Source organism: Salvelinus sp. IW2-2015, linkage group LG4q.1:29 (genome assembly GCF_002910315.2).
Source record: "Salvelinus sp. IW2-2015 linkage group LG4q.1:29, ASM291031v2, whole genome shotgun sequence".
In the NCBI taxonomy this organism is placed as follows: domain Eukaryota; kingdom Metazoa; phylum Chordata; class Actinopteri; order Salmoniformes; family Salmonidae; genus Salvelinus; species Salvelinus sp. IW2-2015.
Window position 1 is genome coordinate 68,693,558 of NC_036842.1, and position 13,331 is coordinate 68,706,888.

Sequence of the window (13,331 nt, forward strand, 5' to 3'; positions counted from 1 at the left end):
CGAAACTTCTTAAATTTAAGAATGATGGAGACCACTGTGTTCTTGGGGACCTTCAATGCTGCAGAAAGTTTTTGATACCCTTCCCCACAATCCTATCTCGGAGCTTTACGGATAATTCCTTCGACCTCATGGCTTGATTTTTGCTCTGACATGCACTGTCAACTGAGGGACCTTACATAGACAGGTGTGTGCCTTTCCAAATTATGTCCAGTCAATTAAATTTACCATAGGTGGACTCCAAGTTTTAGAAACATCTCAAGGATGATCAATGGAAACAGGATGCATCTGAGCTCAATTTCGAGTCTCATAGCAAAGGGTCTGAATAATTATGTAAGTAAGGTATTTCTGTTTTTATATTTAATACATTTGTAAAAATGTCAAAACCTGTTTTTCGCTTTGTCATTATGGGGTATTGTGTGTAGATTGCTGATGAATTTTTTTTATTTAATCCATTTTAGAATAAGGCTGTAACGTAACAAAATGTGGAAAAAGGGAAGAGGTCTGAGTACTTTCCGAAAACACTGTATAGGCCTAGGGTTTTAAGATTTATTTCAAATGGAATCTTCAAGTCAATAATAAATATGTTGGATTCATGACTCCATCTCAACCAAAAATAAAAGTTAAAGAATAGGATCAAATCAAACTGTATTTGAAGTGCATTTAAAGTTTGATTTGATTTAGTCCTATTCTTTAACTTTAGATTCTTGTTTGAAATAGAGACGTGAATCCATCATATCAATTATTAATTTGATGACAAATTGCAATTAAAAGCCAGACTCAGTGGTACAGATGTATCTTCTGCTTGGATAGCTCTATCTCCTTCAAATGTTTATATTAGGTTGGGTTGACTACCAAAGACAATCAATATCACTTTTGCAATATGGTAAATAGCATATTAACTTGTCGACAAGTTATCAAATTATCTGTTGGATTCACATCTCCATCTCAACCAAAAATAAAAGTTAAAGAATAGGATTAAGTCAGTGGCTCAGATTAAACTATCCAAGCAGTAGATACATCTCCTTTAAATGTTGGTATTTGGTTGTGTTGTCAACCAAACACAATTCAATATTACTTTTGTAATACAGTAAATAGCCTAAAGTTATCTTGCAAACAAATGTAACATTATTCAACATTAAAATCCATGGCCACTGAGGTTACTATAACAATAAATGTCTTCTTATGTAATCATAGAAATCTGCACAGAATCTCAAATGGCATTGATCACTTGCACCATGTACTTTAATGTAATCTCAACTAACTGCAATTCAGGTTATTTGGTTGTGCTATTAGATCAAGCACAGTGATAGCACATTAAGTTGTTGTATAAATAAAATATCTGACATTGTATTCCCATTTGAACATTAGTGTGCTTTTAAATGGTTGAAAGTGCAGTGATAACAGAATTCAACAGACCTTTGGCAATTTTTTTGTGGGTACAAATAGGTTGGAATCTCATTGATCAACGTATCTACCAAATATTACCCAATTCTCCACATTGTAATGACATGGTGTTCCCAGTGGGACAGGCTGCGACAGACACTTCCCAACATTGATCCTTTACACTCACCCTCAGGCCTCTAAAGTTAATGTGGTTCGAGCCACATGGATAATGGTTTAGCCATAATGTCTGAGATATTTATCCTCCCACAAGACACTTCTCCTTTGTTTAAATCATAATTAGTGTGAGATAATGTGCTCTACAGAAATTAAAGACATTGGAACATGGATCAGCCATTTTCACACTAGCTCAGAGTCGATTTGAAGGTTTTTTAATGTTGGTTCCCATTACTGAGTGCTTTGTCTAGTGACCCAGCTCAGTGAACTTGTCATGGCCATGGGACATACTGTATACTGTGGACAGCATGGAGGATGTGACTGACCAAAGGAGTGTAGTCAGAGGTTCATAGATAAAGGATCTTTAAAATGATAATTATAGATAAGATCCTCTGCTGCTCTCTAGTGGGTTGTTCATGTCTCATCACCAACAAAACACCTGTTAACATGCCTGACTCTGTGATCATAGAAAATATCCTTGGAATGCTGGGACAGGTGCCTATTTGGATCTTTTGAATGCACCAGTAATTCAAGCCACTGGCATCTCTTCATGTTTTTTCCATTGATTGTGATAGAGGTCAGGCTGATGCTCACGTTACTCCATTGCTGTTGAATGGTTGGTGCTTGATTAAATGTTAATTGGTAGAGGTACTGTATCTAGGATGGTTGATACACTGTCTGTCTGGCCATCTATTCAGAGCTCTCTGGTCTATTCAGCATCCTGCCAGCTCACTCTGTTGATCACTCCTCTGTGTAAGGGAAATACAGTGGCTTGCGAAAGTATTCACCCTCCTTGGCATTTTTCCTATTTTGTTGCCTTACAACCTGGAATTAAAATAGATTTTGGGGGGGGGGGGGTTGTTATATCATTTGATTTACACAACATGCCTACCACTTTGAAGATGCAAAATATATTATTTTGTTTAACAAACAAGATATAAGACAAAAAAACAGAACTTGACCGTGCATAACTATTCACCCCCCCCAAAGTCAATACTTTGTGGAGCCACCTTTTGCAGCAATTACAGCTGCAAGTCTCTTGGGGTATGTCTCTATAAGCTTGGCACATCTAGCCACTGGGATTTTTTCCCATTCTTCAAGGCAAAACTTCTCCAGCTCCTTCAAGTTGGATGGATTCCGCTGGTGTACAGCAATCTTTAAGTCATACCACAGATTCTCAATTGGATTGAGGTCTGGGCTTTGACTAGGCCATTCCAAAATATTTAAATGTTTCCCCTTAAACCACTCGAGTGTTGCTTTAGCAGTATGCTTTGGGTCATTGTCCTGCTGGAAGGTGAACCTCCGTCCCAGTCTCAAATCTCTGGAAGACTAAGTCAGATTTCCCTCAAGAATTTCCCTGTATTTAGCGCCATCCATCATTCCTTCCTTCTGACCAGTTTCCCAGTCCCTGCCAATGGAAAAACATCCCCACAGCATGATGCTGCCACCACCATGCTTCACTGTGGGGATGGTGTTCTTGGGGTGATGTGAAGTGTTGGGTTTGCGCCAGACATAGCATTTTCCTTGATGGCCAAAAAGCTACATTTTAGTCTCATCTGACCAGAGAGGAAGTCTCCCACATGGGGAGTCTCCCACATGCCTTTTGGCGAACACCAAACATGTTTGCTTATTTTTTTTGGCCACTCTTCCGTAAAGCCCAGCTCTGTGGAGTGTACAGCTTAAAGTGGTTCTATGGACAGATACTCCAATCTCCGCTGTGGAGCTTTGCAGCTCCTTCAGGGTTATCTTTGGTCTCTTTGTTGCCTCTCTGATTAATTCCCTCCTTGCCTGGTCTGTGAGTTTTGGTGGGCGGCCCATCCTTGGCAGGTTTGTTGTGGTGCCATATTCTTTCCATTTTTTAATAATGGATTTAATGGTGCTCCGTAGGATGTTCAAAGTTTCGGATATTTTTTTATAACTCAACCCTGATCTGTACTTCTCCACAACTTTGTCTCTGACCTGTTTGGAGAGCTCCTTGGTCTTCATGGTGCCGCTTGCTTGGTGGTGCCCCTTGCTTAGTGGTGTTGCAGACTCTGGGGCCTTTCAGAACAGGTGTATATATACTGAGATCATGTGACACTTAGACTGCACACAGGTGGACTTTATTTAACTAATTATGTGACTTCTGAAGGTAATTGGTTGCACCAGATCTTATTTAGGGGCTTCATAACAAAGGGGGTGAATACATATGCACAAACCACTTTTATGTTTTTTCATTTCACTTCACCAATTTGGACTATTTTGTGTATGTCCATTAAAAATAAATTTAAATTGCAGGTTGTAATGCAACAAAATAGGAAAAACGCCAAGGGGGATGAATACTTTTGCAAGGCACTGTAGTTCTGTCATAGTTAATATTATTTATGCATTTGACCTTTTCTTCTTTCGTTTCATAGACCTGTATTGATGTTAAGTTTCTTAATCAGACATTGATGCTCTCTCTCAGTGGCCAGACACCTGAAACATCAGAGCTGAATTTTCTCCAGAAAGCCCAGATGCTGGAGACATATGGTGTGGATCCTCATCCATGCAAGGTTGGGTGGCCAATTCTCACACACTGCTGCTTCATTTTAAGATATTTGCATTAAAACACCCTGTTTCCTCTACTTGAGCTTTGAGTTCTCTCTTGGTAGAATGGATAATGCATTGCTAAAGCAAATGGCAGCACACTTGCATCTACACAGTCATACAGTATGTATGTGTGTATTTCATACAGGTATCTATTGTAGGTCTATTGTGTTGTGCCATAACAATGTTTTTTGTGTATGACAGGATGTGTCTGGAAATCCAGCCTTTCTTGCCTTCACCCCATTTGGATTTGTCGTGCTTCAGGGAAACAAGAGGGTTCATTTTCTCAAGTGGTGAGTAGAATGATTTCTGCTCTAATGCTGATTTCTGGGGTGGCAGGTAGCTTAGTGGTTCGAGCGTTGGGCCAGTAACTGGAAGGTTGCTAGATCGAATCCCCGAGCTGACAAGGTAAAAATCTGTCGTTCTGCCCCTGAACAAGGCAGTTAATCCACTGTTCCTAGGCCGTCATTGTAAATAAGAATTTGTTCTTAACTGACTTGCCTAGTAAAATAAATAATCCTAAACCACATACCACTGCTGGTTCTACATTCACAATCAGTGGAGTGTGTCCTGCTGATTCTCTCCTCCTGACCAGAGGGACAGCATGCATACAGGTGTCCCATTGTCTTAGTTAGTCGCTACTATTCTGGGCATATGATTTCACAGGCCTGTCTGTTAGAAATCAACTTGTTTTTAAATGCACAAGAAAAATACATGTTCTCAACCACAACAAATAATTGATCTTGCATGCAGCAGGGACTGTAAGAATCCTTAAAGACATACATGGATCAGTGCTGCTGTAACATACTATTCCATACAGCCCCTCTCATTAAGCCAGTAGCCCACTATATTGGGTCTGTAATAGTTAAATATGAGTTAGATATTCACTCCTGATATAGAAATGCCACCACCTAATTCAGTACAGTATGTCTGTAATACTTACAAAATCTGGCCAAGTAGACAATGTGAATGTTACAATATGTTACAGCATTTACAGCTGCTTTGTTAGATTTTTTAACCTTCTGCACATTCTCCCATCCCATGTCTCCAGTTTACCTGGGGTATTATCAGACATGTGTTCTGTTAGCCAAACATGGAGCTCCATTGCTGTTTGTGTGGTCTGCTAGTGGTTGTGATAAATTTTTTAAGAGCTTGTGGCTCACAGTGCAGTTGGTTGTGTGATTAACTATCCCCTTCCTTGTGGGCAGGAATGAGGTGACCAAACTGAAGTTCGAGGGAAAGATATTCCATATATATGCAAATCAGAAGGAGGTGAGAGCATGAATTATTGATGTGTTGGGGGAGTCAAGTATAGAGAGCAGGGCAGCGACTGTGACTGTTCTATGGCCAATACTCTCTGAAAACAGGTCCTGGAGATAGCATGTTCTAGTCATACCACAGCCTGGTGTGTTCAATAAACAGCAGTAGTAATAGTAATGACTCTTGAAACTGAGAAACTGTCAGGTTGTTTTATTTTCCTGCACATTTATTTCTAATGTGCAGGACAAAAAGATCATCTTGACGTACTTTGCACCAACACCTGAGGCCTGCAAGCACCTGTGGAAATGTGGAGTGGAGAACCAAGCCTTCTACAAGTAAGTGTTGTTCTTCCTCTAAGTCATAGCTATACACTTTACTCCAGGGCATCTGTGAGAGCTATCTAAAGAGGGCTCTCCTCTCCTCTGACCTTGAAGTGTCCTGAGAGCAGCGTTGTCAGGCTGTTTATGAGATAGGGAACGAGACGTGAGGCAACGGTGAGCTTTTGTGAGTTAGTGTGCACTGGGACATGCCAGTGAACCCTCCACGGCTCCTCCAGAGAAATGAGTGCTCCTTCCGTCTCAGCCATGACTGATTGTGTGTCCCCTCCCCCTGCAACACATCAACACAATGACCAGAGAGAGTCTAGTAATGGATGAGGGTGACAGGGAAGGTTGCTGAGGAGCATGTGGGTTGAGCGAGTGCTCAGGTGATAAAAGGAGATAGAGAAAGGGGGGGGGGGGGGGGAAACATAGGGCAGCGCACAGCACACACAGAGATGGAATTAGTATGATGAGATATCCGGCTATAGAGCTATAGATCTTAGTGGGGACTGGTGGATCTTCAGGGAGGCCTGGCTGATTGGCACAGAGCTTCATACTGCTTTAATGAAAGACATCTGTCTGTGTGTGCTAAATCCCACAGAAACAGACTGATGGATAAATAAACATCAAGCAAACACCACACACATTTGATTTTAATGTTATATAATATATAATTTAGCACCATCTTTTGCATCATCCCATAATAATAAGTAAGCTATTATGTCTTTACAGACAGTACATACTGCATGTGGTGAACTTGTACATCAAGCTGCCTCGCACTACAGAAACAGGAGATAGGCTACTGCTCCAGGAGATAGGCTACTGCTCCAGGAGATAGGCTACTGCTCCAGGAGATAGGCTACTGCTCCAGGAGATAGGCTACTGCTCCAGGAGATAGGCTACTGCTCCAGGAGATAGGCTACTGCTCCAGGAGATAGGCTACTGCTCCAGGAGATAGGCTACTGCTCCAGGAGATAGGCTACTGCTCCAGGAGATAGGCTACTGCTCGTGCAAGGCTACTTACTTACATAATGCATGCACACCTCTCCAAGGATCTAGGCACTAAGTAATACATAATTGAGAGGTAAGTGGTTGGTTTTCAGTCCGAGCTGGGCTTAGAGAACCACACACTGTGGATACCATATAAGAGGCTTGAATAAAGTAGCCTATTGTATGTACTGAAAGTGAGAACAGCAAAGTGAGAACTGGTTGTGATGCTGTAGGAGGGAGAAGAGGTCCAGTAAACAGACTCCCTTAATATTTTACTACAGTGGGCTAAATCAGGGTCACACAGAGTGTTTCTTTGTAGTCTTAAACAAATCTACTTTGAAACCAAACTATACAGCTCACACACATTGTTATGGGCTTCAACAAATATAGAGAGTTTAAATGTATTCAATTTTGCATTTGCATCCCAATATTACACTTTATATACATCACAGAAGACTGAAATATAACAAAACCGTTTGACATAGAAACACCAAAGATGATTAATTATGAAATTATGAAAAATGTTACACTGTGGATACCATATAATACCATTCCACCCGTGAGGCCACTAATCATTTGACTGCAGCAACAGGCTATAACGTAAAAAGTATGATGTCACCCCAAAACAGCTCCCAGAGTTCACCCCTCTTCTCTTCCTTTCTTCTTCTCCACCTCTCTTCCCTCCATCAGGCTGGAGAAGTCGAGTCAGGTGCGGACAGTGTCCAGCAGCAACCTGTTCTTCAAGGGGAGTCGTTTCCGCTACAGGTACAGTAAATTATGACAGTAAGTAGAGGGCATTGCAGATAGCCCACAGCTATGCTGGAGAGCTTCTCCCTAAGTAGGGGACCCCGGGGCCCTGTTGTAACGTCAGTCTACTTTACCTGAGCCATACACCTCACACACTAGACTAGGGGACACAGAGGGGACAGGGAGGGGGACAGGGTTGCATTCAGAGCAATGTTCCAGCATTCATTTCATCTCATTCCTTTCACATCTGTGAATGCTGAAGTGCTAGGAGCAGGGAAATAACTTGGTCTGTGAAACCTTTCAAATGACTGGTTCTAGTTACTGGAAATCTGAACTTTCTAATGGTTTAAAATAGCTACAGTTGAGTCAGTATGTTATGATGAAAGGTTGAGTTTGTGTTTCCATCTTTTGTAACATAAATAATATTGCAGTGTAGTCTGGAGACGGTGATTGGGTTAGAGAGAGTTGGGTTCACCAGGTTAATCTAATCTCAGTTCTTGTGTACTGTACTGATGCTTCTCACTGAACTGCTCTGTGTAGTGTGTGGCACCAGGGAGTCTGGGGTCTGGTGTGAGCCTGAGCTCTATTATTGTGCTTTATTGTAGTGGACGAGTGGCGAAAGAAGTGATGGAGCAGAGTGCAAAAATCAAACGAGAGCCTCCAGAAATACACAGGTAAGATCAATGCTATTCACTAGATGTCAATGTGGGCGCTATATCATCCATCTCAGATGACAAATATGGGGTGTGTGTGTGTGTGTGTGTGTGTGTGTGTGTGTGTGTGTGTGTTGTGTGTGTGTGTGTGTGTGTGTGTGTGTGTGTGTGTGTGTGTTTTTCATTTGTGTGTCTCCAAAGGGCTGGCCTGGTTCCCAGTAGAAGCTGTCCGTCCATCACTCACGGGCCGCGCCTCACCAGTGTTCCACGCACCCGCCGGAGAGCCGTCCACATTTCCATCATGGAGGGTAAGTGTTTGACCTAACCCCTGACCCACTACTCCCCTCAGTCAACACTGGCACTCCATAACAATCACCACGGTCATGTTATGGGCAAAGGTGAATCATTGTCCCATAAGAGCCTTCAGGAATGTGGCCAGAAGTGACACAGCTCTATATTGTTGTCTGTATCCAAATGAACACATGTACGGTAATCTGGATAGTTGTGGAAATGGGTCGCCATGCTTTAGTTTGGGTCTGAGGTTTTAAAGGTAATCTGTGGATATTTCAATGGAGGGTGTTAAATCCAAACGTTTTTAAACGGATCAGGCCCTTGCTTCTATTTGGAAGTATTTTATGCCCCCCCCCCCCCTCCCCCCAGAACACACACACATATACACACACTGTAACCTGAGCTTAGCCATGCCCCTGCTTGTGGGAGTGGAGGGCTAAGTCACAGGTGTGTGTGTCACTCAGGCTGGTCTATTTCAGTGCGAGCTATCAGCACTAGGGGGGTGTGTGAGCGAGGTGTACAGTGCCAGTACAAGGGCAGCTGGTGCAGCCGTCAGTCAGTCCACCTGCCCTGAACCCAGGGGCTGACACTGCAGCATGGGCTCAGGTGAACAGGAGCAGCAGGACTGAAGACCTCTCCTTGTCACAGCTCAGTCCCTGCCTGTCTCCCAAATACACAGTACAGTATGTACACCTGGCTATACACTCTATGCTGCTGCAGTAGAGTGGAGAGTGTGAGTGAAAGGGTCTGGTGCTGTATGTATCAGAGAGTTATGACAAGCTCTCACCTGTCAACCGTTACCCCCTGCCTGTGCTGACTGGATGTCTTACAGTAGTATTAATACCCCTGCTGAAAATAGCCAAGGCCTTCCTCTCCATGTATGTCACTGCCCTGGGTGGGGCCTGGACATGGCCAGTGCTGGTCGTCTGAATACTGCTACAGCAGGACAGTCGCTCTCGCTAGCCCTCATACTGCCAGCCAAGACTGCAGCCATTGGCCTAACACATAAAGCGAGACCAGCGCACCGCTGGGGCTCTGGGACAGGGCCCACCAGGATAGTACACAGACGTGCATGCTTTGAGCTTTTGAAGACACCACCATGGTGAAGTGTCTGATCCGCATCACCACACGGGTGAACGTCCACCTGCGGATGATCAACCACTGCTACCGGGATGTGAAGGTACGCGTACTGAGCCTAGGACCCCGGATGCTTGGCAAGGCCATGGGCGTCCTGCCCCTCTACCCTGCCCTGACTGGGCAGGAGCCTGGCAGCCTCTCCCCCCTGCCTCCCCCCATCTTGCCTGGCACCCCTGTGCCCGACGGCTGGCCCCAGTCCAGCACCCCGACAGGTAACCTCATCATCATCGCCCTCCTGGAGTGTGTTACACAGTGACCAGCATCCATGTGTGTTAATTCACTCCCACCTCATCAATGTTAACAGAATGGAAATGATACCATGCCTTTGATGCCGTTGATGTCTGATCCTCTAAATCATATGGTCCTTGGAGGCCCTTTGTGAACAGAGTCTTTGGATCTATTTCTTGACCTCTTTGAGTTTCATCGGTTCCTTTATCCATCTGCTGGTTTAGAGGAAGTCTGAGTTTATGGGTCTTCTTATTCTGGTTGTAATGGTTGAGGTACAGACTAGTGAGGTGATACTGCTTTGTTGTTGATTCGTGAAGTTATGATTTGATTTTGAATTCAGGTAAATATTCAGTTTTATATTTTTTACGATATTTTGGCCTTTGGAGGATTTTGACGAGCTTTACGCAATGTCCTCTGGAAGATATATTGTGTAATGAAATGTCTATAGGTTGCATTTTGTAATCTGCCCTGCAACCAAGCATATCCTAGGATGTACTGAAGGAGATTACCAATGAGTGAAGATGGACTCTCACTGCCACCCATTAAAGAGGCATCCTGCTTTTGCTTTTGACAGGATCTCAGCAGTCAGCATGGCTTAACAGAGCTGGCCTAATCTCTATTTTGTAATTCCTTGAGGAGGATTTTTCCGCCTATGGATGAAAAGAATACATATGAGCATTAAAGGAAAGATTCACCCATTTTGAATGTTTAATGGTTTTTGAGCATTTCTGAGTGATGTTCTATCGATTCCCGTGGTCATTTCATGTTTTCCTGTCTATCTGAGCTATTTGCCATTCAAGAAGGCAGAAATACAGCTGGAATGTTTAAAACTCATATGCCTGCTTAACAGCAATAGCTCAGATACATGAAAACATGAAATGACCCCGGGAATCGATTGAACATCACGCAGAATGGGAGATTCTTTCATTTAAAATATGCCTTATCATCAGGAGATGATACCCCTCTGCCTCTATGAAGGTGTAATATTTCTGCGGTGGCTGTCTGAGGAATGGAAGAGTCAGCGCAAGCGCAACTCTTTCTCATCCGCCGTGACGTCTGTCCTGTAGCTCGTAAAAAGAGAATATATACACTGAACAAAAATATAAACTCAACATGTGAAGTGTTGGTCCCATGTTTCATGAGCTGAAACAAAAAATCCCAGAAATGTTCCATATGCACAAAAACCTTATTTCTCTCAAATGAGGAGTATTTTTGTCTGTAATAAAGCCAGTTTGTGGGGGAAAAGTCATTCTGATTGGCTAGGCCTGCATTCCCAGTGGGTGGGTCTGGCTGCCAAGTGGATGGGCCTATGCCATCCAAGACCAATCCATGCCCAGTCATGTGAAATCCATAGATTAGGGCCTAATGAATTTATTTCAATTGACTGATTTCCTTATATGAACTGTAACTCAGTAGAATCTTTCAAATGATTGCATGTTGCGCTTATATTATTTGTTCAGTATAGATACATTTGCATATCCTTTTGGTGTAATGAAAAATGATGCATTTGCTTTTTGTAGAGTAAGCATGCAATCACTGATGAGCTAGTGTAACGATGTGCGCTGAGAGTCGGGAAGCAAGTTCAGGGAGTGTTTTAATAAATAAACAGAACATAATACAAAACAAGAAACACTAACAGCACACAGACATGAAACAGAAACAATAATAATAACACCTGGGGAAGGACCCAAAAGGAGTGACATACATTGCTCAAAAAAATAAAGGGAACACTTAAACAACACAATGTAACTCCAAGTCAATCACACTTCTGTGAAATCAAACTGTCCACTTAGGAAGCAACACTGATTGACAGTGTACATTTCACATGCTGTTGTGCAAATGGAATAGAAAACAGCTGGAAATTATAGGCAATTAGCAAGACACCCCCAATAAAGGAGTGGTTCTGCAGGTGGTGACCACAGACCACTTCTCAGTTCTTATGCTTCCTGGCTGATGTTTTGGTCACTTTTGAATGCTGGCGGTGCTTTCACTCTAGTGGTAGCATGAGACGGAGTCTACAACCCACACAAGTAGCTCAGGTAGTGCAGCTCATCCAGGATGGCACATCAATGCGAGCTGTGGCAAGAAGGTTTGCTGTGTCTGTCAGCGTATGTCCAGAGCATGGAGGCGCTACCAGGAGACAGGCCAGTACATCAGGTGACGTGGAGGAGGCCTGGTAGGAGGCAACAACCCAGCAGCAGGACCGCTACCTCCGCCTTTGTGCAAGGAGGAGCAGCGAGGCACTGCCAGAGCCCTGCAAAATGACCTCCAGCAGGCCACAAATGTGCATGTGGTCTGCCAAATGGTCAGAAACAGACTCCATGAGGGTGGTTATGAGGGCCCGACGTCCACAGGTGGGGTTGTGCTTACAGCCCAACACCATGCAGGACGTTTGGCATTTGCCAGAGAACACCAAGAATTGGCGAAATTCGCCACTGGCGCCCTGTGCTCTTCACAGATGAAAGCAGGTTCACACTGAGCACATGTGACAGACGTGACAGAGTCTGGAGACGCCTTGGAGAACGTTCTGCTGCCTGCAACATCCTCCAGCATGACCGGTTGGCGGTGGGTCAGTCATGGTGTGGGGTGGCATTTCTTTGGGGGCCGCCAGAGGTAGCCTGACTGCCATTAGGTACCGAGATGAGATCCTCAGACCCTTGTGAGACCATATGCTGGTGCGGTTGGCCCTGGGTTCCTCCTAATGCAAGACAATGCTAGACCTCATGTGGCTGGAGTGTGTCAGCAGTTCCTGCAAGAGGAAGGCATTGATGCTATGGACTGGCTCGCCCGTTCCCCAGACTTGAATCCAATTGAGCACATCTGGGACATCATGTCTCGCTCCATCCACCAACGCCACGTTGCACCTCAGACTGTACAGGAGTTGGCGGATGCTTTAGTCCAGGTCTGGGAGGAGATCCCTCAGGAGACCATCCACCACCTCATCAGGAGCATGCCCAGGCGTTGTAGGGAGGTCATACAGGCACGTGGAGGCCACACACACTACTGAGCCTCATTTTGACTTGTTTTAAGGACATTACATCAAAGTTGGATCAGCCTTGTAGTGTGGTTTTCCACTTTAATTTTGAGTGTGACTCCAAATCCAGACCTCCATGGGTTGATACATTTCATTTCCATTGATCATTTTTGTGTGATTTTGTTGTCAGCACATTCAACTATGTAAAGAAAAAAGTATTTAATAAGAATATTTCATTCATTCAGATCTAGGATGTGTTATTTTAGTGTTCCCTTTATTTTTTTGAGCAGTGTATATAGGGAAGGTAATCAGGGAGGTGATGGAGTCCAGGTGAGTCTGATGACGTGCAGGTGCGCGTAACGATGATGACAGGTGTGCGCCATAACGAGCAGCCTGGTGACCAAGAGGCCCGGAGAGGGAGCACATGTGACAGCTAGCAACCTTTAATGCATCCTAAAGCTAACTGTAGGCTACCCCAGAGACCAATACTGTGTCAATAATTATTAGGAAAACATTAAAAATCTCTTATTTGAGAATGACCAAATGCTTTATGTGGGGTGTTTATTTATAATTGCACGTATCTTATTTATATTAATTTATATGTTG

The 13,331-nt window shown here is 43.6% G+C and overlaps 1 protein-coding gene across 3 annotated transcripts in view; it reads left to right on the forward strand.

Moving 5' to 3' along the window:
* Positions 1 to 13,331, forward strand: part of LOC111962426 (FERM domain-containing protein 5) — a 144,288-nt gene that overhangs the window by 124,714 nt on the left and 6,243 nt on the right. For 2 of the 3 annotated variants that reach the window (XM_023985505.2, XM_023985507.2), the window contains exons 7-13: positions 4,004 to 4,091; positions 4,330 to 4,418; positions 5,334 to 5,397; positions 5,629 to 5,720; positions 7,386 to 7,460; positions 8,048 to 8,116; positions 8,297 to 8,403. In XM_023985505.2, the coding sequence (XP_023841273.1) occupies positions 4,004 to 4,091; positions 4,330 to 4,418; positions 5,334 to 5,397; positions 5,629 to 5,720; positions 7,386 to 7,460; positions 8,048 to 8,116; positions 8,297 to 8,403 (584 nt within the window). The remainder of the gene's footprint in view (positions 1 to 4,003; positions 4,092 to 4,329; positions 4,419 to 5,333; positions 5,398 to 5,628; positions 5,721 to 7,385; positions 7,461 to 8,047; positions 8,117 to 8,296; positions 8,404 to 13,331) is intronic. The other variant, XM_023985506.2, reaches the window with a different exon arrangement.